The sequence below is a fragment of the Hyla sarda genome, chromosome 7 (assembly GCF_029499605.1).
Source record: "Hyla sarda isolate aHylSar1 chromosome 7, aHylSar1.hap1, whole genome shotgun sequence".
Classification (NCBI taxonomy): Eukaryota; Metazoa; Chordata; class Amphibia; order Anura; family Hylidae; genus Hyla; species Hyla sarda.
In genome coordinates, this window is record NC_079195.1 from 167,102,566 (window position 1) to 167,129,662 (window position 27,097).

The following is a 27,097-nucleotide window of genomic DNA, read 5'->3' on the forward strand; positions in this document are numbered from 1 at the left end:
CATTGTAGTTCGCCAGCAGTGCACTTGACCTCCACATATGTGGTGTTTCCATACTCAGAAGAGATGGGGTTACAAATTTTGGGGGGCATTTTCTCCTATTACCCTTTGTAAAAAAAATTAATTTGGCAGAAAACTAGCATTTTAGTGAAAAAAAAAATCATTTACACATCCAACTTTAACAAAAAGTCGTGAAACACCTGTGTGGTGTTAAGGCTCAGTGGACCACTTGTTACGTGCCTTGAGGGGTGTCGTTTCCAAAATAGTATGCCATGTGTTTTTTTTGCTGTTCTGGCACCATAGGGACTTCCTAAATGCGACATGTCCCCCAAAAACCATTTCAGAAAAACTCACTCTCCAAAATCCCACTGTCGCTCCTTCCCTTCTGAGCCCTCTACTGCACCCGCCGAAGACTTGACATACACATATGAGGTATTTCCTTACTTGAGAGAAATTGGAAATTTTAGAAAGATTCCTCTCCTTTTAACCATTGTAAAAATTCAAAAACTGGGTCTACAAGAACATGCCAGTGTAAAAAATGAAGATTTTTAATTTTCTCCTTCACTTTGCTGCTATTCCTGTGAAACACCTAAAGGGTTTGAATGTCATTTTGAATACTTTGAGGGGTGCAATTTTTATAATGGGGTAATTTGTGGGGTATTTCTAATATGAAGGCGCTTCAAATCCACTTCAAAACAGAACTGGTCCCTGAAAAATTTCGATTTTGAAAAGTTTGTGAAAAATTGGAAAATTGCTGCTATACTTTGAAGGTCTCTGATGTCTTCCAAAAGTAAAAACATGTCAACATTATGATGTATTCATAAAGTAGACATATTGTGTATGTGAATCAATATATAATTTATTTGGAATATTCATTTTCCTTATAAGCAGAGAGCTTCACAGTTAAAAAAATGCAAAATTTTCAATTTTTTCATCAAATTTTTGAATTTTTTTCCCAAGAAATTATGCAAGTATCGACAAAATTTTACCACTAACATAAAGTAGAATATGTCATGAAAAAACTGTCTCGGAATCAGAATGAAAGGTAAAAGCATCCCAGAGTTATTAATGCTTAAAGTGACAGTGGTCAGATGTGCAAAAAAATGGCCGGGTCCTACAGTGAAAATTGGCTGGGTCCTTAAGGGGTTAAAGGGTTAAAGGTGGTTTCTGTATCTCTGGGGTGTTTTCTGCAAAAAAAAATTCTGTTAAATTCTATTTGATTTTTTTTTTTTTTTTTTTTTTACATGTAATGCCTTTTCTCAAAGCCATTCCAACTTTGTTGTTAAGCAATAACCAAGCATTAGGATAATAAGATCCATGTGCAGCACTCCATCAATTTTCTCTGTTAACATCTTAATAAAAGCCAACACTAGACAGCCCGTACACTAAAGGTTACCTAAAACAACGTGTGAGGAATAAGTGCAAGAAGAAAGATCCTTCACAGATTGCTACTGCAGCTGATGCAAACCTGTAGATCACAAGAAGGAAAAGCATGAAAAAAAACACATACTTTTGTACTGGTAGTATTCTGTTTATTTAAGTATTCTATCTTGCAAAATAAAAAATTAAAAAATTATAAAATAAACAAACAAAGAGAACTTTTCTTTAATTGCGGTTATCATAGTGTCCTATTGGTTGTCCTTCCCCAGATGTTATGGCACATGTATATGTATCTAATGGCTACTGTGGAATAAGGCTAGGTTCAGGCCGGATTTTGGACAGAAATTCTGTAATGTGAACCTAGTTTAACAGTAGTATAGAAGTATAGAGCAGTTTTTTATATTTTTTTTTTATTAACCAGCATGCATCCAGCTGTTGCAAAACTACAACTTACAGCATTCCCGGACAGCCAAGAGGAAAACATAACCATATTTCCTGTTATTTAGGGGATATTTTAAGAGAAAATTAAACTACCTGGAAACTACCAGAAAAGTATAACATATTTTAGTTGTACTCTGGATTATATGTAACTGGAATATGCCCTGGAACTAATAAAAAAAAAATATTTTTTTATTTTAATTTTTTTACTGTATGGAATTGAATAGTCAACTAAGTTATTCCATACATGGACCTCCAGTAAAAAAAATAAAAAATAAAAATACTATATATTTAAGAATATTGATTTCTGTGTAAACCATTGCTAAGGCTAAGTTTACACTGCTGTTGTGCTCTAACCTGTTCAGGGTCCTTTGCGCCAAACAGAACCTGAACGAGTTGAAGCACAACTAACACTAAGTCCAGATGGATCCTATTGACTTGGTCTGTTGGGTGTCTGGTATTTCACAGGAGTTGGGCGGAGAAATAAAAATAGGTTATGCACTTGTACCCTATAACCACCATTTTTTCTTTTGGACTCTGTGACATATATCCCTTGTGTGTAAATACCTTTTTTAATAGTATCTTTTACATTGGCTCTCAGAGGCGCACATGCTGGGAATGGCATGCGCTCCATTGTGGCATGCGATCCAAGTGCCCAGGGACCGTTCAGGAGATCACAGGAGGTTCCAGCAATCGGACCCGCTGCCATCAGACACTTATCCTCTATTCTGTTCATAGGGGATAAGTTACTTTATGCTGCAGTACCCCTTTAAGTTGTAATACATTTTTTTGAGCCCTGATATATGTGATGGTGCCTAGGCTAAGGAACTTTAAAATTTCCTTTGGAAATGCAAACCAGAAGAACTTTTAACTTTATTATTTAACATATTCTTACAATAAAATAGGAGAAGTAATACTCACAATAAATAATAAGCCAGACTTGGAAATTGTCCTTGTTGCAAAGTTTCAATTCCAACTCCAATAAGTACTGAAAAAATATATATAATAAACAAGTCAATGACAGTGGCTTTGTGCCCTCATTTATTAGTAATAAATATTACATCAATTCACTATTTAATATTAAAATCCATGCAGTTATACACTGCAGACAGCAGGTGGCAGCATTGGATTGTATATTGTAGGTCATGATCGTCACAGAGTCCTTTCTGCCCTTGTCAGTTGTCCATAGCCTTTAACGTAGCCTAAACATATTTGACACAGAATGAACATGTTATACTATACACAGTCTAAAGTACTTTAAAACAGAGACAGGTAAAAGGTAACACGTATTGACATCCAGCAAAAGCCTAAAAATCTGACAGAGTCATAAAATCTGTTGCAATTGGGCTCTAAGGTGAAGTGCTTTGTGTCTGACTTTTTCACAGTTCTTGTCATGGCATATTCAATTAACCCTTTCAGTGTGGTTTCACATTTCAAAAGTATGAACAGGGTTTGGCTAGGATTCCACTGAGGTTTTTTCCCACCAGCTAAAACACCAGGAAAAACTGCCGTAAAAACTGCCATAGCTTTTTCCTGCGTTTTGGCAGTTTTTCTGGCATTTTTTCTGGTGTGTGGAAACAGCCAAATTTCCCCCCTGTGGCAAGTTTTTCACTGTCTTCAGGTACCACTCTGGGGGTCGGATGCTGAGCGCCCAGTCCAGAGAGTGTAAGGAGATGAGGAATGATGTACAGCGTCACTACTCACCTCCCCCGGCTGTATAGTATACAGGGGTGCATAGTGTACCGTGTATACTATACAGGAGCCGGGAATCCTGTCACCAGACTGACAGGACTCCCTGCTCCTATAACCCTTTGGGCGGTATACAGTATATACAGCTATCTATAGATCTGTTTATAGTGGATACAGAAGATGAGGCCCACTTACCTCCCTTGCTCCCTGTCCCTGCCATGATGCTGATTACATCATTAGGGGGTGGGAAAACAGACGGGAGCCAGGCTGGTAAGTGTGTAAGGCTCTGTTCACATTGTACGTTTTGTATAATGTGAACAGACCCTTTTGCTAGTGTCTTCCCAGACAGGGAGACTCCAGCTGTTGCTAAGCTACAAATCCCAGCATGCCCAGACAGCCAAAGGCTGTCTGGGCATGCTGGGGATTGTAGTTTTGCCACAATTGGAGGCTCTCTGTTTGGGAAGACATTGCATTATGGGCGCTCTCCCAAGCGGAGAGAGTAAAAAAAAGGCCTAACCCATTTTTTGTGTTTCTTTTTTTCTTCTCATTTCAGATCCGTGTATGCAGAGGATTACGGCTGATTTGGAGGACTACTGCAGATGAACTGGATTTTTTTTTTCTTTTAATAAAATGGCTAACAAGGGCTGTGGGGGAGTGTTTTTTAAAATAAATTTTTTTTTTCGATAGGTCATGTTTTTTTTTACTTAGAATTTTCAGGCTTAGTAGTGAAAGCTGTCTTATTGATGGAATTGATTACTAAGCCAGGTCTTAGAATTAGCCCCAAAAACAGCTAGTGCATACCCCCAATTATTACCCCAGTACCCACCGCCACAGGGGTGCCGGGAAGAGCTGGTACCAACAGGCCTGGAGTGTCAAAAATGGCGCTCCTGGGCCTAGGCGGTAACAGGCTAGCGTTATTTAGGCTGGGGAGGGACAGTAATAATGGTCCTTGCCCACCCTGTTAACGTCAGCCTGTTGCTGTTTGGTTGGTATCTGGCTGAGAATAAAAATATGGGGAACCCAATGCGTTTTTTATTTATTTATTTATTTATGGAAAAAAAATGCATAGGGTTCCCCGTATTTTTTATTTATTTATTTTTTTATGGTACCCTACAAAATTTTTGAAAAAAAAAGATGTCTCTATCACTTTTTTGGGGCAAAAACGCCAAAGTTAAAACCCACATGGTGTTTTTCTTGGTGTTTTTTCACTTCTATAGACTTCTACGGAAAATGCCAAGATTTTCCAGAAAACAACACCATACTCTGAATTTGAGGTTGTTGCTGAGGCCAATAGAGCTGAACAACGCCGAAAGGATAAAAACAAAAATGCCAGAATGAAAAACGCCAAGGGGATCTGGCATTTTGCAGTTCACTATTGACTTGCAGCTAACATCTGGCCACGGCATTTTTCACAGGAAAAACGCTGTGCGGCAAAATGGGCATTTTTATCTGTGTTTCTGCATGAAAAACCTCGCCTTTATGTAGGTATATAACCATATACATTACCACACATTATTATATCATATTATCATTATTGACTGTTGTGATTCATTCCCTTGCTAGAGGGCCAGGAACTTTCATTTTGTGAACCCCTTAACAAATAGATTGTTTTGGTCCTAAATGAACAGACACCAGGTGCTCCCTAGTAAAGCCCACAGATTAAAGGGGGACTCTGGTGGAACAATTTATTATTATAATTTTTTTTTTCAAATTAACTGGTTCCAGAAAGTTAACAGATTTGTACATTTCTTCTATTAAAAAATCTTAAAGGGGTACTCCGGAGGAAACCTTTTTTTTTTTTTTTTTTTTTTAATTAACGGATGCCAGAAAGTTAAACAGATTTGTAAGTTACTTCTATTAAAAAAAAATCTTTACCCTTCCAGTACTTTTTAGCAGCTGTATGCTACAGAGGAAATTCTTTTTTTTTTTTATTTCTTTTTTGTCTTGTCCACAATGCTCTCTGTTGACACCTCTGTCCATGTCAGGAACTGTCCAGAGCAGCATACGTTTGCTATGGGGATTTTCTCTGGCTCTGGACAGTTCCTGATATGGTCATGAGGTGTCAGCAGAGAGAGAGCAGCATATGTTTGCTATGGGGATTTTCTCAGGCCCTGGACAGTTCCTGATATGGGCATCAGGTGTCAGCAGAGAGCACTGTGGACAACACAAAAATGAAATTCAGGAAGAAAATAATTTCCTCTGTAGCATACAGCTGCTAAAAAGTACTGGAAGGGTAAAGATTTTTTAATAGAAGTAATTTACAAATCTGTTTATTTTTCTGGCACCAGTTGATAAAAAAAAATGTTTTCCCACTGGAGTACCCCTTTAATCCTTCCAGTACCAATCAGCTGCTGTATAGTACAGAGAACGTTGTGTAGTTATTTTCTGTCTCACCACAGTGCTCTCTGCTGACACCTCTGTTCATTTCAGGAACTGTCCAGAGCAGGAGAGGTTTGCTATGAGGATTTGCTCCTAACCTAGACAGTTCCTAACATGGACAGGTGTCAGCAGAGAGCACAGCGGTCAGACTATAAAGAACAACTCAACTTCCTGTGGAGCATACAGCAGCTGATAAGTACTGTAACAATTAAGATTTTTAAATACAATTTACAAATCTGTTTAACTTTCTGGAAGCAGTTGATTTGAAAAAATAAAATAAAAATAAAAAATTCCACCGTAGTACCCCCTTAAGAAGATCAGTGAAGGATCGCTTACCAGATATTGTTGTTCTCAGGGCACAGCATTTCAATAGGCATATATATAAACCATAAGGGTACAGCAAATATGTGGTCCACCCGAATGCACAATGCAAAATGGTAGAGTAATGAATCTTGAATAAGGGTATAGACAGTTGTCTAAAAAGAGGGCATCTTGGCAGCGTTTCTCCCCAACAGATTCATTTGCCTAATTTTGTAAAAAAAGTTGGTTCGATCCCAATTTATTTGCTCCGAATCGCTATTAAAAATGGCTATTTCCGGGCTACAGAGAGCCTCAATAGGGTTATAGAACGCTTTGCCTTGCCGTAACATGCATAGGGAGTGTGCTGGGTGAGTGAAATAATACTGTTATTCAGTATGACATGCAGATTACAGGCGTTGCTATTAGAATCACTGATACAGAGCGTCTGGATGAGGCGGCAGGGTTGGGAGACCATATGGAGTCACAATTGAAGTGATTAACAAGATTTCACAATTAAATTATTATTTAATTTAATGTCATTAAAATTTTTTAAAAGTTTTTTAAACCTTTTTTGAGGACCCATTCTGGTGAGCATTGCGGTGGCGGGCCGCCACAAGGCGAGCTACAACCTATTTCAGCCCCTGCCTCTCAGCGCCACCCCCCCCTCGACTGTGAAACTGTGAATGTTTCATCTAATCAGTTATGGTTCATTGTTATCACTCCAGCTTGTTTCATTGGATTCTTGTGGTAATTTTAGAGGTAATATATGATGACAACTAGAGAGGAGTGAATTTAAAAAAAAATTGATTCGTCCCATTTGATTTGCTCATCTCTATTGAGGACCCAGTGGAGGGCAAGTCTGGTGTCAGCAGTCGCAGTAATTCCTGCTCCAATAGTGTATAATTGCTGCAGTGTATAAGTAGCTGCAGTGAAAAAGCTTGTACTTGTATCTTAAAATCGAGCAGCTACTGCCTGTCCCAGCCCCTGCCTGGTCCACTGTGTCCACTTCAAAAGGGAGGGATTGCAGCACCAGCAACTTGGACAGGAGCACATTCAGCCTCTGCGCCATAATATGAGTGAACACATACTGCTGTCTCTTGGACATGGCTTCACTGATGGCTTGCTGACGGAATGACTGACTCGAAGTAGCAGCATCTGAAGCAATGGAAGTTGGGTATGACAGACAGCTCCCTTCGGCTGAGGTGGTGGAGCCTTGGCTGGCTGAAACAGGGAGCGGCTTGCCACTGGGTGATGCTGCAAGATGGACCACCGCATCGGAGCCACGGTTCTCCCAGGCAACATCATGATGACGCTGCATATGTTGACACAGGGCCGTGGTGCCAACATTGGGACCCTGGCTACGCTTCACCTTCTGCCGACACATCTGGCAATGTGACCATGTTAACCTCCTCCGGATGCTTGATGAAAAACTGCCACACCGCCAAGTAGTTGATTTTCCCCCCAACAGTCCGCACTGACTGACTGCTACTGCTGCCGACTCCAGAAACCCCTGTTCCACTACCTCCCGGGAAGGTAGGCTGCCGCAAAGCAGGTGGTTTTTCTCAGGCACGTTTGGCTCCAGACTTACCACTTCTGCCGCCACACTGACTGCCAACCATGCTACCACCTTGCTGGCTCAGCTGCTGCCTCACAGGCAACCTGCAACCCTCTTCTCATGATGATGATGATGAAGCCCCTTCTGCACCCGGCTCCCAATTGCGATCGGTTCATCATCATCGAGTTGTGTCTGCATGTCACTGATGTCCTCCTCAGGTTCCTCAACAGTGTCATCTGCAGGAGCCTGAACGCTCGCAACACCACTTCCCACGTCACTCTCCTCATCACTACTTGCCCGCCAAGCGGAGGAAGTGGTGGATGTCTCCTCCATTTCTTGGATGGGCAGTAGCTGCTGACTGTCCTCTAATAGATCATCCTGACTAAATAGTGGAGCTGAACCCACAGCATACGATACTTCTGTGGGGGAGGGCACAGCATAGGACAGGCAATTGGAGTACAGGGACTACTCCTGGGCCATGCCAACTGAGGATTGTGACTGAGGAACCCACCAACTGTTGACTGAGGGTGTCAGATGTCACTTGTGATGAAGTGGATGACCGAGTTAACCAATCAATGACAGCAGATAGGTTGCTGGTCGAGACACGACTGCTAGCTGATACCGGGAGCTCAGGTCTCTCGCCGTGACTCCTGCTGCCACTCGCCCGTAGTCTGCTGGGACCTCTGCCTGATGAATCTAGGCCTCTGCCACTCCTCTGTGCACGTCCTGGCACTTCTCTGCTTGACATACTTATATAGCAGCTGAGTGCGTATATGTTACACTTATGAGAGGAGGACTATATGCTCCACTACGCTTAAAACTGTATTTGGCTACAAAACTAGGTGTTTAGTTTTGGCTGGCCTTTCAGAGTAACTAGGTGCTTATGACTTTAAAAGGAACAAAAGCGTACACCCCATAGGTGTACGTACAGTTTACACTTATGAGAGAAGGACAATATGCTCCGCTTAAAACTGTATTAGGCTACAAAAACAAGTGTGTAGCTTTGGCTGGCCTTACCCAGTAACTAGATCATAATTAGTTTGTCAGGAAAAAAAACGCCCACCACCTATGTACGCACATGTTACACTTATGAGAGGACAATACGCTCCACTACGCAACCTGTATTAGGCACTAAAAGCAGGTGACTATGGCTTTTAGTGCACTGCTCACCCTAACTGGCCCCTATTAACTTTAGAGTTGTTGTACACCCCAGTGCAGCAATACAGAGTCGCTGTGTAATACACCCAAAAGTGTATTTTCTCTCTCTCCCTTCCAAGTCAGTGCTATTCTGTAGTAATTGGGGCTTGTGGTGAATTGCTGCTGTAAAGCTGTTTTTCTGTGCAACACACACACTGCTCTCTCTCTCTCTCTGCAATAAAATGCTCTGTCTGCAATAAAACGCTGAAATGGCTGGCTGTAGCGATGGCTGCCGATTATATAGGGCTATGACATCACAGGGCTGCTGATAGGCTGCATGCTGCATGTGATTCAGGGTGATCCCGCATACTCGCCTTCCCATCTTCGCAAAGTTCCCTGCCCTATGTCCTCACATGTGGAGCCGCCATTTTAGATGCCCTGCAGCCTGGACCGCACTAAATGTAGTTTAATGAAGCGATTCATTTCATTGAATCTTGGTGATATTCGGATTCGTTACTGATCAAATTTTTTTTATAAAATTTGTAACAAATTTGGATTCGTCAGATTCGATTCACTCATCCCTAATAGAGAGCTCTGTAGCTAGCAAAGGAGAAGACAAAATGGTTACAAAGAGGCATTACAGGCTGTGGCACTTGAGCAGTTTGGCTCTGTCTCCTTGATTCTTGCACCATCAGCTCCAGTAAAAGTACAGTTTGCTTTAATACTACAACAGCTATCCCGCAGAGTCTGCAGCTCATAGGAACAAACAGAGCTGACAGAGTGCCTTTAACCCCTTAAGGACCAAGGGCATACCTGTATGCCCTGAGTCCGCTCCCGTTCTGTAACGCGGGGCCACGCTGGGACCTGTGGCTAATAGCGTGCCCCATACGTGGAAAAATAAAAAAGTTATAGGGGTCAGAAGATGACAATTTTAAACGTATACATTTTCCTGCATATAGTTATGATTTTTTCCAGAAGTACGACAAAATCAAACCTACATCATTAGGGTATCATTTTAATCGTACGGACTTCCAGAATAAAGAGAAGGTGTAGTTTTTACCGAAAAATGTACTGCGTAGAAACGGAAGCCCCCTAAATTACAAAATTATGTTTTTTTTTTATTTTGTAGCACAATGATTTTTTTTCGTTTCGTCGTAGACTTTCTCAGTATCTTCCTCAGCAGCATTTATATAAGGGCTTATATAAATGCTGCTGAGGAAGATACTGAGAAAGTATTGAAACGCATCCAGCTACTCTTATTAACCGCTGAGACCACCATCATCCACATTTTAATAAGCATAGACTTTGTGACTTACAATCCTACATATCGCTAGTCCTGTGTGCGCGCTTATCAGCCACGAGGACGTGACCGGCATCTCTAGTGGAAGCGCTGGAGCAACCTTGCCCGGGACTCACCGATACCTGGCACCGCCAACCTAGGAGACGGCCGAGTCTTCGGCGGCGCTCTCTCCTGCCGTGAGAGACACCTGCATCATAGACACATCACCGGAGCTCACAAGGGACCGCAGGAGAGATCGCAGTATCTCGCAAAGACTACAGTTCCTGCGTCATACAGACTGATGGCCGAGCGGTGAGCGTGTCCTATCCTGTACTACAGAGCGGTGAGCATACAAGTATCTCCTGCTGCCTTCTTTTGTTACAAACTGCTTCCTTCACTAATCGCTAATAGTGATACAATTCTCACTTATGCCGGCTACATCTTTCATCATTGTTACAAAGCGACAGTCATTTTCCATTTGAAGCTAACAAGAATAGAGATCTCTATTACTGTACTTTATCCTATAGACTGTTGCCAGTGAATTCATCTAATTGTTGCCATAGGATACAACAGTCTGACTGTCATTCAGTGATATCAACCTATCAGTGGAGATTATGCAACCATTTTACAGGCTATAAACATTTTTGGATGGCTCTATTAACCCACTAATTGTCACGATTCGGCTGGCAGGTGGTGGATCCTCTGTGCCAGAGAGGGATTGGCGTGGACCGTGCTGGTGGACCGGTTCTAAGTTGCTACTGGTATTCACCAGAGCCCGCCGCAAAGCGGGATGGTCTTGCAGCGGCGGTAGCAACCAGGTCGTATCCACCAGCAACGGCTCAACCTCTCTGACTGCTGAAGATAGGCGCGGTACAAGGGAGTAGACAAGAGCAAGGTCGGACGTAGCAGAAGGTCGGGGCAGGCAGCAAGGATCGTAGTCAGGGGAAACGGCAGGAGGTCTGGAACACAGGCTAGGAACACACAAGGAAACGCTTTCACTGGCACAATGGCAACAAGATCCGGCGAGGGAGTGCAGGGGAAGTGAGGTATAAATAGGGAGTGCACAGGTGAACACACTAATTAAGCCAACTGCGCCAATCAGTGGCGCAGTGGCCCTTTAAATTGCAGAGACCCGGCGCGCGCGCGCCCTAAGGAGCGGGGCCGCGCGCGCCGGGACAAGACCGACGGAGAGCGAGTCAGGTACGGGAGCCGGGATGCGCATCGCGAGCGGGCGCCTCCCGCATCGCGAATCGCATACCGGCTGGGAGAGGTATCGCAGCGCACCCGGTCAGCAGGTCTGACCGGGGCGCTGCAATTGCGAGGATGTTGCGAGCGCTCCGGGGAGGAGCGGGGACCCGGAGCGCTCGGCGTAACAGTACCCCCCCCCCCTTGGGTCTCCCCCTCTTCTTGGAGCCTGAGAACCTGAGGACAAGACTTTTGTCTATGATGTTGTCCTCAGGTTCCCAGGATCTCTCTTCTGGACCACAGCCTTCCCAATCCACCAAGAATTTTTTTTTTCCTCTGACCGTCTTGGAGGCCAGAATCTCCTTCACGGAGAAGACGTCAGAGGAACCGGAAACAGGAGTGGGAGAAACAAGTTTGGGAGAGAAGCGGTTAATGATGAGTGGTTTAAGGAGAGAGACATGGAAGGCATTGGGAATACGAAGAGAAGGAGGAAGAAGGAGTTTGTAAGAGACAGGATTAATCTGGCACAAGACTTTGAAAGAACCAAGATAGCGTGGTCCCAGTTTGTAACTGGGGACACGAAAGCGGACATATTTAGCGGAGAGCCATACCTTGTCTCCGGGAGCAAAAATGGGGGGAGTTCTTCTTTTCTTATCGGCAAACCTTTTCATGCGGGATGAAGCCTGTAAAAGAGAATTTTGGGTCTCTTTCCATATGGTGGAAAGATCACGAGTCACTTCATCCACAGCGGGAAAACCAGAGGGCAAGGGAGTAGGGAGGGGGGGAAGAGGGTGACGGCCATACACCACGAAAAATGGGGACTTAGCAGAAGATTCTGAGACTCTGAAGTTGTATGAGAATTCGGCGCATGGTAGAAGATCTGCCCAGTCATCCTGGCGGGAGGAAACAAAATGCCGTAAATAGTCACCCAGGACCTGGTTAATTCTTTCTACTTGCCCATTGGATTGGGGATGATAAGAAGAAGAGAAGTTTAATTTAATCTTGAGCTGTTTACAGAGGGCCCTCCAGAATTTAGACACGAATTGGACGCCTCTATCCGAGACGATCTGCGTGGGCAAACCGTGAAGACGAAAAATGTGTACAAAAAATTGTTTTGCCAACTGAGGCGCTGAAGGAAGACCGGGAAGAGGAATAAAATGTGCCATCTTGGAAAATCGATCAACGACCACCCAAACAACAGTGTTGCCACGGGATGGGGGTAAGTCTGTAATAAAGTCCATACCAATCAGTGACCAAGGCTGTTCGGGGACAGGCAGAGGATGAAGGAGACCAGCAGGCTTCTGGCGAGGAGTCTTATCCCGGGCACAGACAGTACAGGCCCGCACAAAATCAACAACATCCGTCTCCAGAGTCGGCCACCAATAGAAACGAGAGATGAGTTGCAAGGATTTTTTGATGCCCGCGTGGCCTGCGAGGTGGGAGGAGTGTCCCCATTTGAGAATCCCAAGACGTTGGCGTGGAGAAACGAAGGTCTTCCCTGGAGGAGTTTGCCTGATGGAGGCTGGAGAAGTGGAGATCAGACAGTCAGGAGGAATGATGTGTTGCGGAGAGACCTCTACTTCCGAGGCATCCGAGGAACGAGAGAGAGCATCGGCCCTAATGTTCTTGTCGGCAGGGCGAAAGTGAATTTCAAAGTTAAAACGGGCAAAGAACAACGACCACCTGGCCTGGCGAGGGTTCAGCCGTTGGGCAGACTGGAGATAGGAGAGATTCTTGTGATCGGTGTATATGATAACTGGAAATTTTGATCCCTCCAGCAGATGCCTCCATTCCTCAAGCGCCAATTTAATGGCCAGTAATTCTCGATCCCCGATGGAGTAGTTTCTCTCCGCCGGAGAGAAGGTCCTAGAAAAAAAAACACAAGTAACAGCATGCCCGGAAGAATTTTTTTGTAGAAGGACAGCTCCAGCTCCCACTGAGGAGGCATCTACCTCCAATAGGAAGGGTTTAGATGGGTCAGGTCTGGAGAGCACGGGAGCAGAAGAAAAGGCAGACTTGAGACGTTTAAATGCGTCTTCCGCTTGGGGAGACCAGGACTTGGGATTGGCATTTTTCTTGGTTAAAGCCACGATAGGAGCCACAATAGTGGAAAAGTGTGGAATAAATTGTCTGTAATAATTGGCGAACCCCAAAAAACGTTGGATAGCACGGAGTCCGGAGGGGGATTTGCGGATAAACCCCTTTTTTAAATTTTCCTGGATGTATTCAGACATAGCAAGAGTCTCTGGAGCAGACAGAGGATAAATTCTGCCCCGGGGTGGAGTAGTACCCGGGAGGAGGTCAATAGGACAGTCATAAGGCCTGTGAGGAGGTAAAGTCTCAGCTTGCTTTTTGCAAAACACGTCAGCATAGTCCATATAAGCCTTAGGAAGACCGGTTACAGAGGGAACCACAGGGTCACGGCAGGGAGTACTGGGAACCGGTTTAAGACAGTCCTTGAAACAAGAAGTACCCCAGCTCTTGATTTCTCCTGTGGACCAATCAAGGGTTGGGGAATGGCGTTGAAGCCACGGTAATCCAAGAAGAATTTCGGAAGTGCAGTTGGAGAGGACCAAAAACTAAATTTTTTCGTGATGTGGTCCGATGCACATTAGGAGAGGTTCCGTGCGGTAACGCACGGTACAGTCCAATCTTTCATTGTTAACACAATTGATGTAGAGGGGTCTGGCGAGACTGGTCGCCGGGATGTTGAACCTGTTGATGAGAGAGGCCAAAATAAAATTTCCTGCAGATCCGGAATCCAAGAAGGCCATAGTAGAGAAGGAGAAGGTAGAGGAAGATATCCGCACAGGCACAGTAAGGCGTGGAGAAGCAGAGTTGACATCAAGAACTGTCTCACCTTTGTGCGGAGTCAGCGTACGTCTTTCCAGGCGGGGAGGACGGATAGGACAATCCTTCAGGAAGTGTTCGGTACCGGCACAGTACAGGCACAGATTCTCCATACGGCGTCGTGTCCTCTCTTGAGGTGTCAAGCGAGACCGGTCAACTTGCATAGCCTCCACGGCGGGAGGCACAGGAACGGATTGCAGAGGACCAGAGGAGAGAGGAGCCGGGGAGAAAAAACGCCTCGTGCGAACAAAGTCCATATCCTGGCGGAGCTCCTGACGCCTTTCGGAAAAACGCATGTCAATGCGGGTGGCCAGATGAATAAGTTCATGCAGGTTAGCAGGAATTTCTCGTGCGGCCAGAACATCTTTAATGTTGCTGGATAGGCCTTTTTTAAAGGTCGCGCAGAGGGCCTCATTATTCCAGGATAATTCGGAGGCAAGAGTACGGAATTGGATGGCGTACTCGCCAACAGAAGAATTACCCTGGACCAGGTTCAGCAGGGCAGTCTCAGCAGAAGAGGCTCGGGCAGGTTCCTCAAAGACACTTCGAATCTCCGTGAAGAAGGAGTGTACAGAGGCAGTGACGTCGTCATTGCGGTTCCAGAGCGGTGTGGCCCATGACAGAGCTTTCCCAGACAGAAGGCTGACTACGAAAGCCACCTTAGACCTTTCAGTAGGAAACTGGTCCGACATCATCTCCAAGTGCAGGGAACATTGCGAAAGAAAGCCACGGCAAAACTTAGAGTCCCCATCAAATTTATCCGGCAAGGATAATCGTAGGCCGGAAGCGGCCACTCGCTGCGGAGGAGGTGCAGGAGCTGGCGGAGGAGATGATTGCTGAAGCTGTGGTAGTAGCTGCTGTAGCATCACGGTCAGTTGAGACAGCTGGTGGCCTTGTTGCGCTATCTGTTGCGACTGCTGGGCGACCACCGTGGTGAGGTCGGCGACAACTGGCAGTGGGACTTCAGCGGGATCCATGGCCGGATCTACTGTCACGATTCGGCTGGCAGGTGGTGGATCCTCTGTGCCAGAGAGGGATTGGCGTGGACCGTGCTGGTGGACCGGTTCTAAGTTGCTACTGGTATTCACCAGAGCCCGCCGCAAAGCGGGATGGTCTTGCAGCGGCGGTAGCAACCAGGTCGTATCCACCAGCAACGGCTCAACCTCTCTGACTGCTGAAGATAGGCGCGGTACAAGGGAGTAGACAAGAGCAAGGTCGGACGTAGCAGAAGGTCGGGGCAGGCAGCAAGGATCGTAGTCAGGGGCAACGGCAGGAGGTCTGGAACACAGGCTAGGAACACAGAAGGAAACGCTTTCACTGGCACAATGGCAACAAGATCCGGCGAGGGAGTGCAGGGGAAGTGAGGTATAAATAGGGAGTGCACAGGTGAACACACTAATTAAGCCAACTGCGCCAATCAGTGGCGCAGTGGCCCTTTAAATTGCAGAGACCCGGCGCGCGCGCGCCCTAAGGAGCGGGGCCGCGCGCGCCGGGACAAGACCGACGGAGAGCGAGTCAGGTACGGGAGCCGGGATGCGCATCGCGAGCGGGCGCCTCCCGCATCGCGAATCGCATCCAGGCTGGGAGAGGTATCGCAGCGCACCCGGTCAGCAGGTCTGACCGGGGCGCTGCAATTGCGAGGATGTTGCGAGCGCTCCGGGGAGGAGCGGGGACCCGGAGCGCTCGGCGTAACACTAATGGTTTTTATGCAAACATTGCTATAGGATAATAATGGTTATATGGTGGTCTCAAGAGACTTTTTAATCTTGTATGATTAATATATATTACTTTAATCTAGTGAACATTATTTATTATACCTTATCCAGTGATTATCGTGACTTTACAAGGGCCCTGTGAGTTATTGGGATCACTGTTTACACATTTATTATTAATAAATGAAATTATTACCCTATGCGTGTCCACAAATCCTTGACCTTGAGCCCCAATCTTCTTTCTTTTTAATTTTATATTTACCTGATACACCGTGGGTATAGGTGTATCTTTTGGGCAGCCCAGGTCTATTTTGGTCGTGATTTGAACAAAAGCCACTCCATTTTTCTCTACTATAATATATGAGAGAGACTCATTACATGCAAAGCAAGATAGTTCAAGCTGTGATTTGTCATAATTGTGATGATTATGGCTTATAGCTCATTAAAACCCCAAATCCCCAATATATTATATGATTTGGGGAGCCATGTCATTTGCTGGTGTTGGTCCACTGTGCTTCATGAAGTCCAGGGTTAATGCATTTGTCCACCAGGAGATTTTGGAGCACTTTATGCTTCCTTTCCTTTTAAGTTGCATTATTGAAATACAATGAACTTTTGCACTATATTCTAATTTTTCAAGTTTTACCTGTATGGCTGTGTAAAAAGAAGTAGGGTAGGTGGAAATCTGGAGAAAAACTGAGCTGTGTAAAATACATCATTATCACTCACTAGTCTCCAGTGCTTTGCATTTGCCATAGATACATTTCTGCACAAATCACTAGTCAGACTACAAATGGAATATTGTGTACAATGTTGGGAAAAAAGACATCTTAGGGGTGGTCACAACATACAAATATATGAACGGACAGTAAAGAGACATTTTTAGTTATCTTTTTTTTATCTAGGCCTGTAACTGTGAAGGTGGCATCCTCTACATCTAGAGGAAAGAAGGTTTCACCATCATCACAGATGAGGATTCTTTTCTGTAAAAGCAGTGAGACTATGAAACTCTCTGACTCATTATGGTGTAATGGTTGACACATCAAACATGTTCAAGAGGGGCTTGGATGCCTTTCTTGTAAAATAAATTATAACAAGTTATGGGTTTCTGGTCAATAGGATGTTGATCCAGGGATTTATTTTTAGTCTGGAAGGTATTTTTTCCTTGGTATGGGGCAATTGGCATTTGCCTCAAGGATTTTGCCTTACACACAGTAGGGTTTTAGGCGATCTTCTGTTTGGAGCTTCTGCTCTGCTTCACAGTGCCACGTCATGACCCACGCCCGAAGCGGGGGCTGCCACGCCCCCTCAATTTAGCTCTATGGGAGATCCAAAGATTGCCAAATGGCTCACCCAGCTATATGGGGGGGGGGTGTACCCCACTTTGGGCGGGGGTCGTGATGCGACGCTGTGAAGGAGAGCCAGGGCTCCAAACAGGAGATCGCGGGGGGCCCATTGCTCGGACCCCCCGCAATCTAAAACTTAGGGGATACCTTTTTTTTACATGATACTTCTCCTTTAATGGACTCTTTTTTCAACTATATCAACTATCCAACTATATATGTAACTAGATCACATTCATAGGAACATCATACTCATACCTTACAAATGTGCCCCCCCCCCCTGTTCCTTTTTGCTCCTTAAATGTCCCTAATTGAGACCTGGGAAACAGATTTGAATTAATAAACTTCCTATATTGCCCCAGAAGCTATCTATCTGGTTCCAAACAGCTCACTGAGGAGCAAGGAAGGAAAGGCTAGCCAATCTGGTCTAATCCTACAGAAAACTTACTGTAGAACAAAATGGTGGTGTTATTAAAAAGTTGTCAGAAGAAATGCAGCTTAGTTTTCTGCATATGGGGCATATTAAAGCGTCCCTGTTGACTCTAGTCTGCTAATAGTGTCAAAACTGGACCATGAAGTAATGGAAGGCAGTGGCATAGTCTGACGTCTTGTTTTTTTTTTATATTGTGAAGACGTAATCGACACATAACTGGCGTGACAGGACCAGGGGAAAAGTGGAGGAAGGAGTATGCATTTTACACAGGTTCCTGTTTTACACATTCTAAAAGAAGCCTGAGACCCAGTAGCATGCATGGGAAGTGTACTTCCTTGCTCCACTTCTGGTACTTGATTTGATTCTGGCTAGTTCACCTGCAAAGCTTAGGGGGTATAAAAGAACAGACATCTTACAAGTGGAAAAAGCTGTAAACTGTTATGTTTGTTGGCTGTACAGAAGGCACAGTTACTGGCCACGTGTATAGTTATTGCCCAGGCAGCCTAGGTTTTGTTTTTGTATTGTTTGTTTTATTTCCTGCTTTGGGAAAAAAAAAAAAAAACTGGCTGCCGTCAGTTGTATCATACTTGCTGGATACAGTCTGTAACTTTTTGCCTTGCTGGCCCATCTCAGGCCTTATGTAGAATAATGGCTCTTTCATGGTCTGCACGTACTGCTATCCACCTGAGTATCAACACACTGGTGGTGGCCTCTCCCTGACCATCAGTCCAGCACTTTCACAAAGAACTGAGTATCCACCCAAGTATCAACACACTGGCCGTGGCCTCTTCCTGCCCATAAGTCGAGCACTATGGGGTCCCACTTATTCTAAGCTAATTCCTGGACATACCATATGTACAAACTGTGCAGTTGCATAGGGGTATAAAAGAAATGCCTAACAATTACTGGTGGGTTGAAAGGCAGATATAGTGCAATGTTCTGTGGCAGATATAGTGCAGTGTTCTGTCATTTTAAATGTTGAAAACAAAGAGATTGTTTTTGCATAGGGCCTTTGCTCTATGTATCCACAACTGGACTAAGAACCCTTCTTCATTACAATGGTATTCCTGTAGGTTTGCATTTACCCTAGATTGCCATGAATATTATCCCTGTCACAAAATGACCTGCTAACATCTTTTTCATGATCTTCTTGTCAGCTCAGAGGAAAGATAAGAGCAAATTGGTTGCTCTAAAATTAAGATGATGTTTAAAAATCACTGTTTTCAGTTAACCAAGACTACTTTAAAGGAAACATGTGCAGTCATCATTGCTTTGCATCAAAAAGGCCTTACAGGCAAGTACATGCTTGTAAGGTTGTCCCTAAATCAGATTAGTAATTCACTAAATCATCAGAAACTTCAAGGATAAACATTTACTTGCAGTGATGAAATCTTTAAAGCACCAGAGAAAGTCTAGCAAGTGCCAGGACCATCTCCTAAAGAGGATTTAGCTAAGGGATTGGTTTAACACCAGTGCAAAACTTGCTTAGTAATGGCAGCAGGCCTGTGTCAGTGTATCTGCAGGCACAGTGAGGCAAAGGTGTTTGGAGATGGGCATGGTGTCAAGAAGCCACATCTCTTCCAGAAAAACATCTACAATATACTGATATTCTGCAGGATGTGCAAGTATTGGTCTGCAGAGGACTGAGACATCAGATAGAATGATTGTCTGGAGAAGAGAAACACAACCATGAATTCTGTGTCATGCCAACAGTATAGCATTCTGAGACCTTTCATGTGTTGGGTTGCTTTCCATCCAAGGGATTGGACGCACTCACAATTTTGCTTAACAACACTGCCATGAGTAAATAATTCTCCTAAGGGTCCTGGAGCAATTTGTTGATGAACAATGCATTCTCCAGCATAATGGAGAACCGTGTCAAAAGGCAAACATGGTTTCGATGTCTAGGTGACTCCCCAATCCGTGGTGAATCCTCAAAAAGTGGGTGGACAAACAAAAACACAGAAATTATGATAAACTCCAAGCAGTGATTAGGCAAGAATGTGTTGTCATCAGTCAGGATTAGGCCAAGAAACTGATATCCAGCATGCCAGGAGCGAATTGTTGTATTTTTGAACAGGAAGGGTCAACAATGTAAATATTGAATCCTTATAATTGTACTTCAGTACAATTTTGTACATAGGTCTGAACTGTACATGACTTAAAGGTTGTGTTTGAAATATCCTGGTTCCAGTAACCATAGGATACCTCCAGAAATTATGCAAAGTCCATACATCAATAGGTAATAATCTTTATGGTATGATAAATAAAGTTAGATTCAGGTAAGTATGTTATTAGAGTCCAACATAAAGATTTAATGAAGAACCACTTTAAAAATTAAGAAGACATAATTGTTACTATGGCCACGTGATTTGACAAAATTGACTTAAAGGTAAAATTGTGTGTGATCGTGTATTATCTACACCAGTGAAATATGAGTGATCACTTTTAGTAAAGTTATACTGGGAGTTAAGAAAAACAATAACAGCGAACAGTCAACACAGGAAACAAAAGGTGTCATATGATATTAATCTACTTCCTGAGACAATTGATTAATACCCATGGTGAATGAATGGTTTCTTAAAATCCTCTATTTTAACAAAGTCAGAACACTGACAACTTTCATGACAGTAAACAGCAGCTGTGCACTTTCCTGCCACTTTAGCAGACAAAATGTCATTAAAATGATCTAACTGTGATCCAATGTTACCAAATCTATATCATACAACATTAGTTTATACTGGTCAAAATGTATTGATGACTTATAATCAGGATAGGTCATCAACATCAAAATAGGGGGGGGGGGGGGGTACAGCACTGTACATTATGTAGTGGCCATGCAGGGTTACTGCAGCTCGGCTCTCATTGAAGTAAATAGGAACTGAACTGGTGTAACCCAGGATGCCCAATAAACAAAGTATGGAGCCATTTGATTTTGGGAGCAGTGAATTCAAGGGATAGGGATCTGTCAGGACTGTGAGAGGTAGGCTGTGTGTGTGAGGTCAGGACAAGGGGTTAGTGTAGGCACCATTGACACCTTGAGGAAACATTGTGTACATGTATGCAGTGTTAGAATGCAGTCTGGATGTATGAAGTGCGCTTACAAGCTGAGCGCTCTTCATTTATTGCTAATGCCGAACATCAGTGATAATGTCCCTCCTCTAATAAAAGTGTAAACAAAAATAAACATATTTGGTATCGCCGCATGTGGAAATGACCCATTACAATATAACATTATAACATATTAAAATATAACATTAATGAAACTGCATGGTAAATGGTGTAAACATAAAAAAATACCTAAGTCCATAATTGCTGATTTCTGGTCTCTTCATATACCAGAGAAAAAGTTTATTAAAAGTGATCAAAAACTCCCATCAAAACAAAAATGATACTGATAAAAACTACAGACCACATTGTAAAAAATAAGTCCCATAAGTAAAAGTCTTATAGAAGAGGAAAATTTTAAGCATTAATACCAGTATACAAGGAGGAATACAATCACCATACATATTACCACCATACTATTACTGACCAAATCCTGAATACCAAGACCAATATTACCAATAATATCAGTATACAAGGAACAAATTATACCAGCACACAAAGACTGGATAATACCGCCATACTGAGTAAAAACCACTATGTACAGATTAACATTACCAATAATACCAGAATATAAACAATAACAGGACCAAATAATATTGCCTCATCAGGAACAGACTTTACATCACACAGTTACTGACTAATGCAACATACTGTTACTGAATAAAACCACTGTATACAGACCTGTATCTCCCTGAACAGTGACCATAAAGAAGTAGATACCAGCTGTACACAGAATTACAATGCAATTATGTGCTGAGTTACACCCCTCCCTCTTTCCCATAGGTATATGCAGAGTTACACTCCCCCCTCTTTCTCATAGGTATATGCAGAGTTACACCCCTCCCCCCTCTTCCCCATAGGTATATGCAGAGTTACACCCCCCTTTTCCCCATAGGTATATGCAGAGTTCCCCCCTCTCCCCCATAGGTATATGCAGAGTTACCCCCCTCCCCCTCTTCCCCATAGGTATATGCAGAGTTACCCCCCTCTTCCCCATAGGTATATGCAGAGTTACCCCCCTCCCCCCTCTTCCCCATAGGTATATGCAGAGTAACCCCCTTCCCCCCATAGTTATATGAAGTTACCCCCCTCTTCCCCATAGGTAAATGCAGAGTTCCCCCCCCCTCTTCCCCATAGGTATATGCTGAGTTACCCCCTCCCCCCTCTTCCCCATAGGTATATGCAGAGTTAAAAAAAAATGTTGCTCACCTGATGTCCCACGCAGCGATCTCCTCAGCAACGGGGGCCCACGTCTTCTCCCCTCCACAGTACAGGCACCAATGAGTGACGTTATCTGCGCCTGTACTGCATGCTGCGTGGGGGCGGAGGTCACATCTCCTCTGTGTAAGCTGCAGATGCGGCTCACACAGAGGGTACGCCTTCTCCTGTATGTGCGTGTATCGCACATACCAGAGAACGCAGCGCTGTCTGCTGGGGATCTGGTATGAGTGTCCTGGATCCTTAGTAGTGGCGGCGGCCTGCGCGGATGGGGGGGATCAAGCCATTATCGTTCCCCCACGCTGAATTCCTTGGGGGGATCCATCCCCCCTGGTTCCTACACCCCTGCTAGAGCCACAGCTCTTGCAAAAAGCAGGGGTGCCGAGGGTCAGCATCCCCCATTCTGATATTGCTGGTCTGTGCCAGATCTATACATTCAGTGATATCTCACATAACATAAACTTTTAACACTGAACATTACATAGTTCAAGCCTTAGAGCAATGTCAGAAAGTTTCAAACTCTACCAATTGTTATTCAGGTGACATTGCAGCTTTAAAAGGACTTTACGGGTCACTGTGAACTCAGATACAATATAGTAAGAACACATTCTCTTGCCCTTGAGGTTCAATTAAATTTATAGTCTGGAACAGTTTAATTCCTGATTTCATTGTAAGTATCAGACTAGGCCAACTCCACCTTTGTGTTATCTTTCAGTGTTTACACCAGCAGTATATCTCTTGCAGTATATCCAGTATCTACAAAGTCTATGAAATATCATTAGCCAGACTAAGACATAATAAAATTGGTGAACACAATGTACAATATACACCTGAATTCTAGGCTTAGTAAATTGGCATCCATTTCTGTATTTGTATACCCCTAACTGCATTGCTTTGTTGCTTAAAATGTGAGGCCCTTTTCCAACCTCCCTTTACCCAGAAGGCTGGACCCAAAAACCAGTCCCAGTTTGGCTAAGGCTAAAGCAACATCTGTTCTAGCTTTGCTCCTGATAGGCAGACAAGTAATCTAGAGTGTAACTCCTAGGTCCAGATATTTTCAGGCCTCTTGTTGTGTATCCTGTTCAAGTCAAAGCAAGTAACAAATTCTGTTCCAGTTGTGAGTTCCATCTAACCATAGACAAATCTAGATTATGTGTGCCGTTATCACGGCATTGTACAGTACGGTGTCCATTTTAGGACATCATCAGTTAGCACATGTTTCTGGTACGGAAATTCCATTTTCTGCGTCCGCACGGAATGACTAGCCGTCTATGAGACAGCGTATTCCTGTGTGGTCCTTGCAGTGTCTGGAATGTCCGCACGGAGATTCTCCGTGTGGACATTCCAGCTTGGGGACATAGCCTTAAAGAGACAGTGACCAATACTGATTGAAACTTGTAACTTACCACTCTGTGTAAAAAAAAAAGGCTGAATTTACTGTCATTGGGAGGTAGGGGGAGATTGGCATTTTATGCACTGGCCTTAAAGGGGTACTCCCGTGGAAAACTTTTTTTTTTTTAAATCAACTGGTGCCAGAAAATTAAACAGATTTGTAAATCACTTCTATTAAAAAATCTTAATCCTTTCAGTACTTTTTTAGGGCTGTATGCTAAAGAGAAATCCAAAAAATAAATGCTTTTCCTCTGATGTCATGACCACAGTGCTCTCTGCTGACCTCTGCTGTCCATTGTGGGAACTGTCCAGAGCAGCATATGTTTGCTATGGGGATTTTCTCCTACTCTTAACAGTTCCTATAATAGACAGCAGAGGTCAGCAGAGAGCACTGTGGTCATGACATCAGGGGAAATCTATTTCTTTTTTGGATTTCTCTTTAGTATACAGCCCCTACAAAGTACTGGAAGGATTAAGATTTTTTAATAGAAGTGATTTACAAATCTGTTTAACTTTCTGGCACCAGTTGATTTAAAAAAAAAAAAGTTTTCCACGGGAGCATCCCTTTAAGTAACCTCAAGCCAGTATAAGATCACACTGGGATTATCGAGGTGCGCACCCTCTAAGCTTTTCTATATTTCCACTACAATTAACACCTAAAATTGTATGAATTTTGGCGCTTGAGTTGGCCACAGTCCTTCATGTAAAAATCATGCCTCCTCTGGTGTAAGCCATGACCACTTGTTAATATTTTTTAATAGAAATCCTTAAATCACATGAAACAATCACATGACTTGCAATGAGAAAAACACAGGAAAAACACCTCAAAAAGGCCTATACCAATACACACTATTTTAGGAAAAACAGGCAAGTTTTTTTTGTGTGTTTTTATTTTTAGGCTAAAATGAAACAAACTAAATTTACGTATAAATGAAGCCTAAAGGTATGTTCACACAGTAAAATGTGCGGAATGTCCGCCTGGAAAACACAGGCGGACATTCTGCACACTTGATTAATCCAGTGGGAACTAGAATCACTCAGAAATGTGCCTTTACATAGATGGCAATGCATTCTAAGCAATTCTCCACAGAAAGAATAGACTTCTGGAAACACTGCAATCAGGAATTCTGCAGCAGAAACATCTGCCGTGGAAATTCCACTGTGTGCACATTGCAGTAGAATCCTATTGGAAATCAATGGGACTCTGCTGCAGAGGAATGTCCATACGGAATATTCTAGCACAATTCCGAAAGGACATTTGGCCGTTTGAACATACCCTCATGAGGAATGAAGATACATGTAGCCCAAATAGCCCAATGCACAAATAGCCCAAATCAATGTCTGAAAAGGACTTTTAAAGAAATGTCTATAAGAAATCATACTCAAAAACAAATAAAAATTAAAAAAACTAATAAATTAGGTGGATTTTAGCTTTTTGTGGCCATTTTTTTTTAATTAAAATTATTAAGCCAAATTTAGAAGTGGATTCAAAAGAAGCAGGAAATGCAAATAAATAATTGTGTAATTGATTCCTGAGTACTCTGTAAACCGAAGGAAAAACCTATACAACTCAGTTTTCAAACAATTGTAACTATATATGCCCAAAATGTTCCTTACTGATTAAGATTAGTCACTCTAATATAGAAAGATAATTGTAATGGTTTGTCATATTGTTAAATGTAAATGTTCTTCATCTGATTTTTTTTTTTATATACGAGCACAATATAACACTTAGCATTTAAACATGGCAGTGTATACAATATAATTGTGATGTGACAAGATCATTTGACAATTCAGAAAAGACATAGGGTCTAGTGTAACTTGTACCATTAAACGATATTTGCACATCTAAACTTCAGAGGCAAAACTAAATAAGCTTTTAATAGCTATACACAAATTGTTCCTGGAAGGCAAAAGGGCAAAGGTTGCGTTCAGCAATTCACACTTGAGATCCTAGGCAAATTTCTCTCATCGCCCTCCAATTAACACTGTAGCTCTAAAGCCTCCAATAAGAGACAATTAGGTAATCTGGAGCGGAGTGATGATGACATTACATTGTGTTACCTCTCAATGACACAAATGGCTCAGAATCCTGCAGAGATTAACACATTTCCTGGTGTTCTATAATGACCTGTCAATCTGTGTCTGTAATGTATTCTTTGCCATTCAGCCTTTACATTTTCTGTTCATGACTCAATGCCTAAATTGCACAGTGAAATGTACTGAAGCATAAGAGTAACGTTACACTTATCATTCCAACTATACATTCGCCACTGAAAATTGTTTTAAAAGACTATGTTCAGGAAACGAATATAGTTTAGCATAGAATTTAACTTAGTATTCAAAATAATGCTGAAAATCTGGATTGTATTCAGATGAAATTAAATCAACCAGAGAGAAGAATATTAAAGGCAAGATGGCACTGCTACAGCTGGGGATTTATACTGTAGTATTCACACTATTTTTTTACATCCTTTGTGGTACCTTTTCCGACACATACTAAATAATGGATGGCAACCAGGCATTGTTTTCATTATTTTCTCACAAAGCAAAGGTGGTAAAATCAGATACCATATACATAGAGTATACTGTAAGGGTGCAGAGACGCGCGACTAAACTAATATGGGGCATGGAACATCTTAGCTATGAGGAGCGATTAAAGGAGTTACAATTGTTTAGTAGTGTTGAGCGGAATAGGCCATATTCGAATTCGCGAATATTCGCGAATATATGGATGAATATTCGTCATATATTCGCGAATATTCGCATATTCGTTATATTCTCGGTTTATTTTCGCATATGCGGAAATTCGCGTATGCGAAAATTAACATATGTGAATATCAGCCCATTCAAAATTAGCATTCGCGAAAATTCGCATATGCGAAAATTAGCATATGCTAATTTTCGCATATGTGAATTTTCGCACACCAGTCTCTCACAGTAGTATTAGAGCCTTCTTTACACCACACAAGCTGGAAGCAGAGAGGGATGATCACTGTGATGTGTACTGTGAAGAGAGAGAAAAAAAAAATGAATATTCGTAATTATGAATATATAGCGCTATATTCGCGAAATTTGCGAATATGCGATATTTGCGAATAATATTCGAATTGCGAATATTCGTGAGCAACACTATTGTTTAGTCTTGAGAAGAGACGTTTAAGGGGGGATATGATAAACGTATATAAGTATATTAATGACCCATACAAAAAATATGGAGAAAAACTGTTCCAGGTTAACCCCCCCCAAAGGACGAGGGGGCACTCCCTCCGTCTGGAGAAGAAAAGGTTTAGTCTCAAGGGGCGACACGCCTTCTTTACCATGAGAACTGTGAACTTATGGCACAGTCTACCTTAGGAACTGGTCACAGCAGGAAAAATTAACAGCTTTAAAACAGGATTAGAAATAACATTAATGCTTATGAAGAAATATAAAATCCCATCCCTTCCCCAATATCGTGCCACACCCCTACCCTTCAATTCCCTGGTTGAACTTGATGGACATGTGTCTTTTTTCGACCGTACTAACTATTTAACTATGTATGTAAAGGAGACAAATATGCTTTTTAGGTAAAATTGTTGTACTGATCTCCTCCCCCATTGAACTGGTTACTTCCTTGTCTTCTCTCTGTTCTTTGATCCTAATGTTGCCCTCCACACATTTACCCACAGACATCCCTCCCATGCTTTCATACACAGTAGA

General features: G+C 42.9%; 1 protein-coding gene across 2 annotated transcripts in view; it reads right to left on the bottom strand.

The window, feature by feature from the left end:
• The window catches only part of TMEM72 (transmembrane protein 72), a 95,535-nt gene that overhangs the window by 20,215 nt on the left and 48,223 nt on the right, over window positions 1-27,097 (bottom strand). Inside the window, exons 2-3 of one of the 2 annotated variants that reach the window (XM_056529873.1) lie at window positions 2,737-2,803; window positions 1,394-1,465 (exon numbers count right to left, since the gene is read on the bottom strand). In XM_056529873.1, coding sequence (XP_056385848.1) covers window positions 1,394-1,465; window positions 2,737-2,803 — 139 coding nt within the window. The remainder of the gene's footprint in view (window positions 1-1,393; window positions 1,466-2,736; window positions 2,804-27,097) is intronic. The other variant, XM_056529874.1, reaches the window with a different exon arrangement.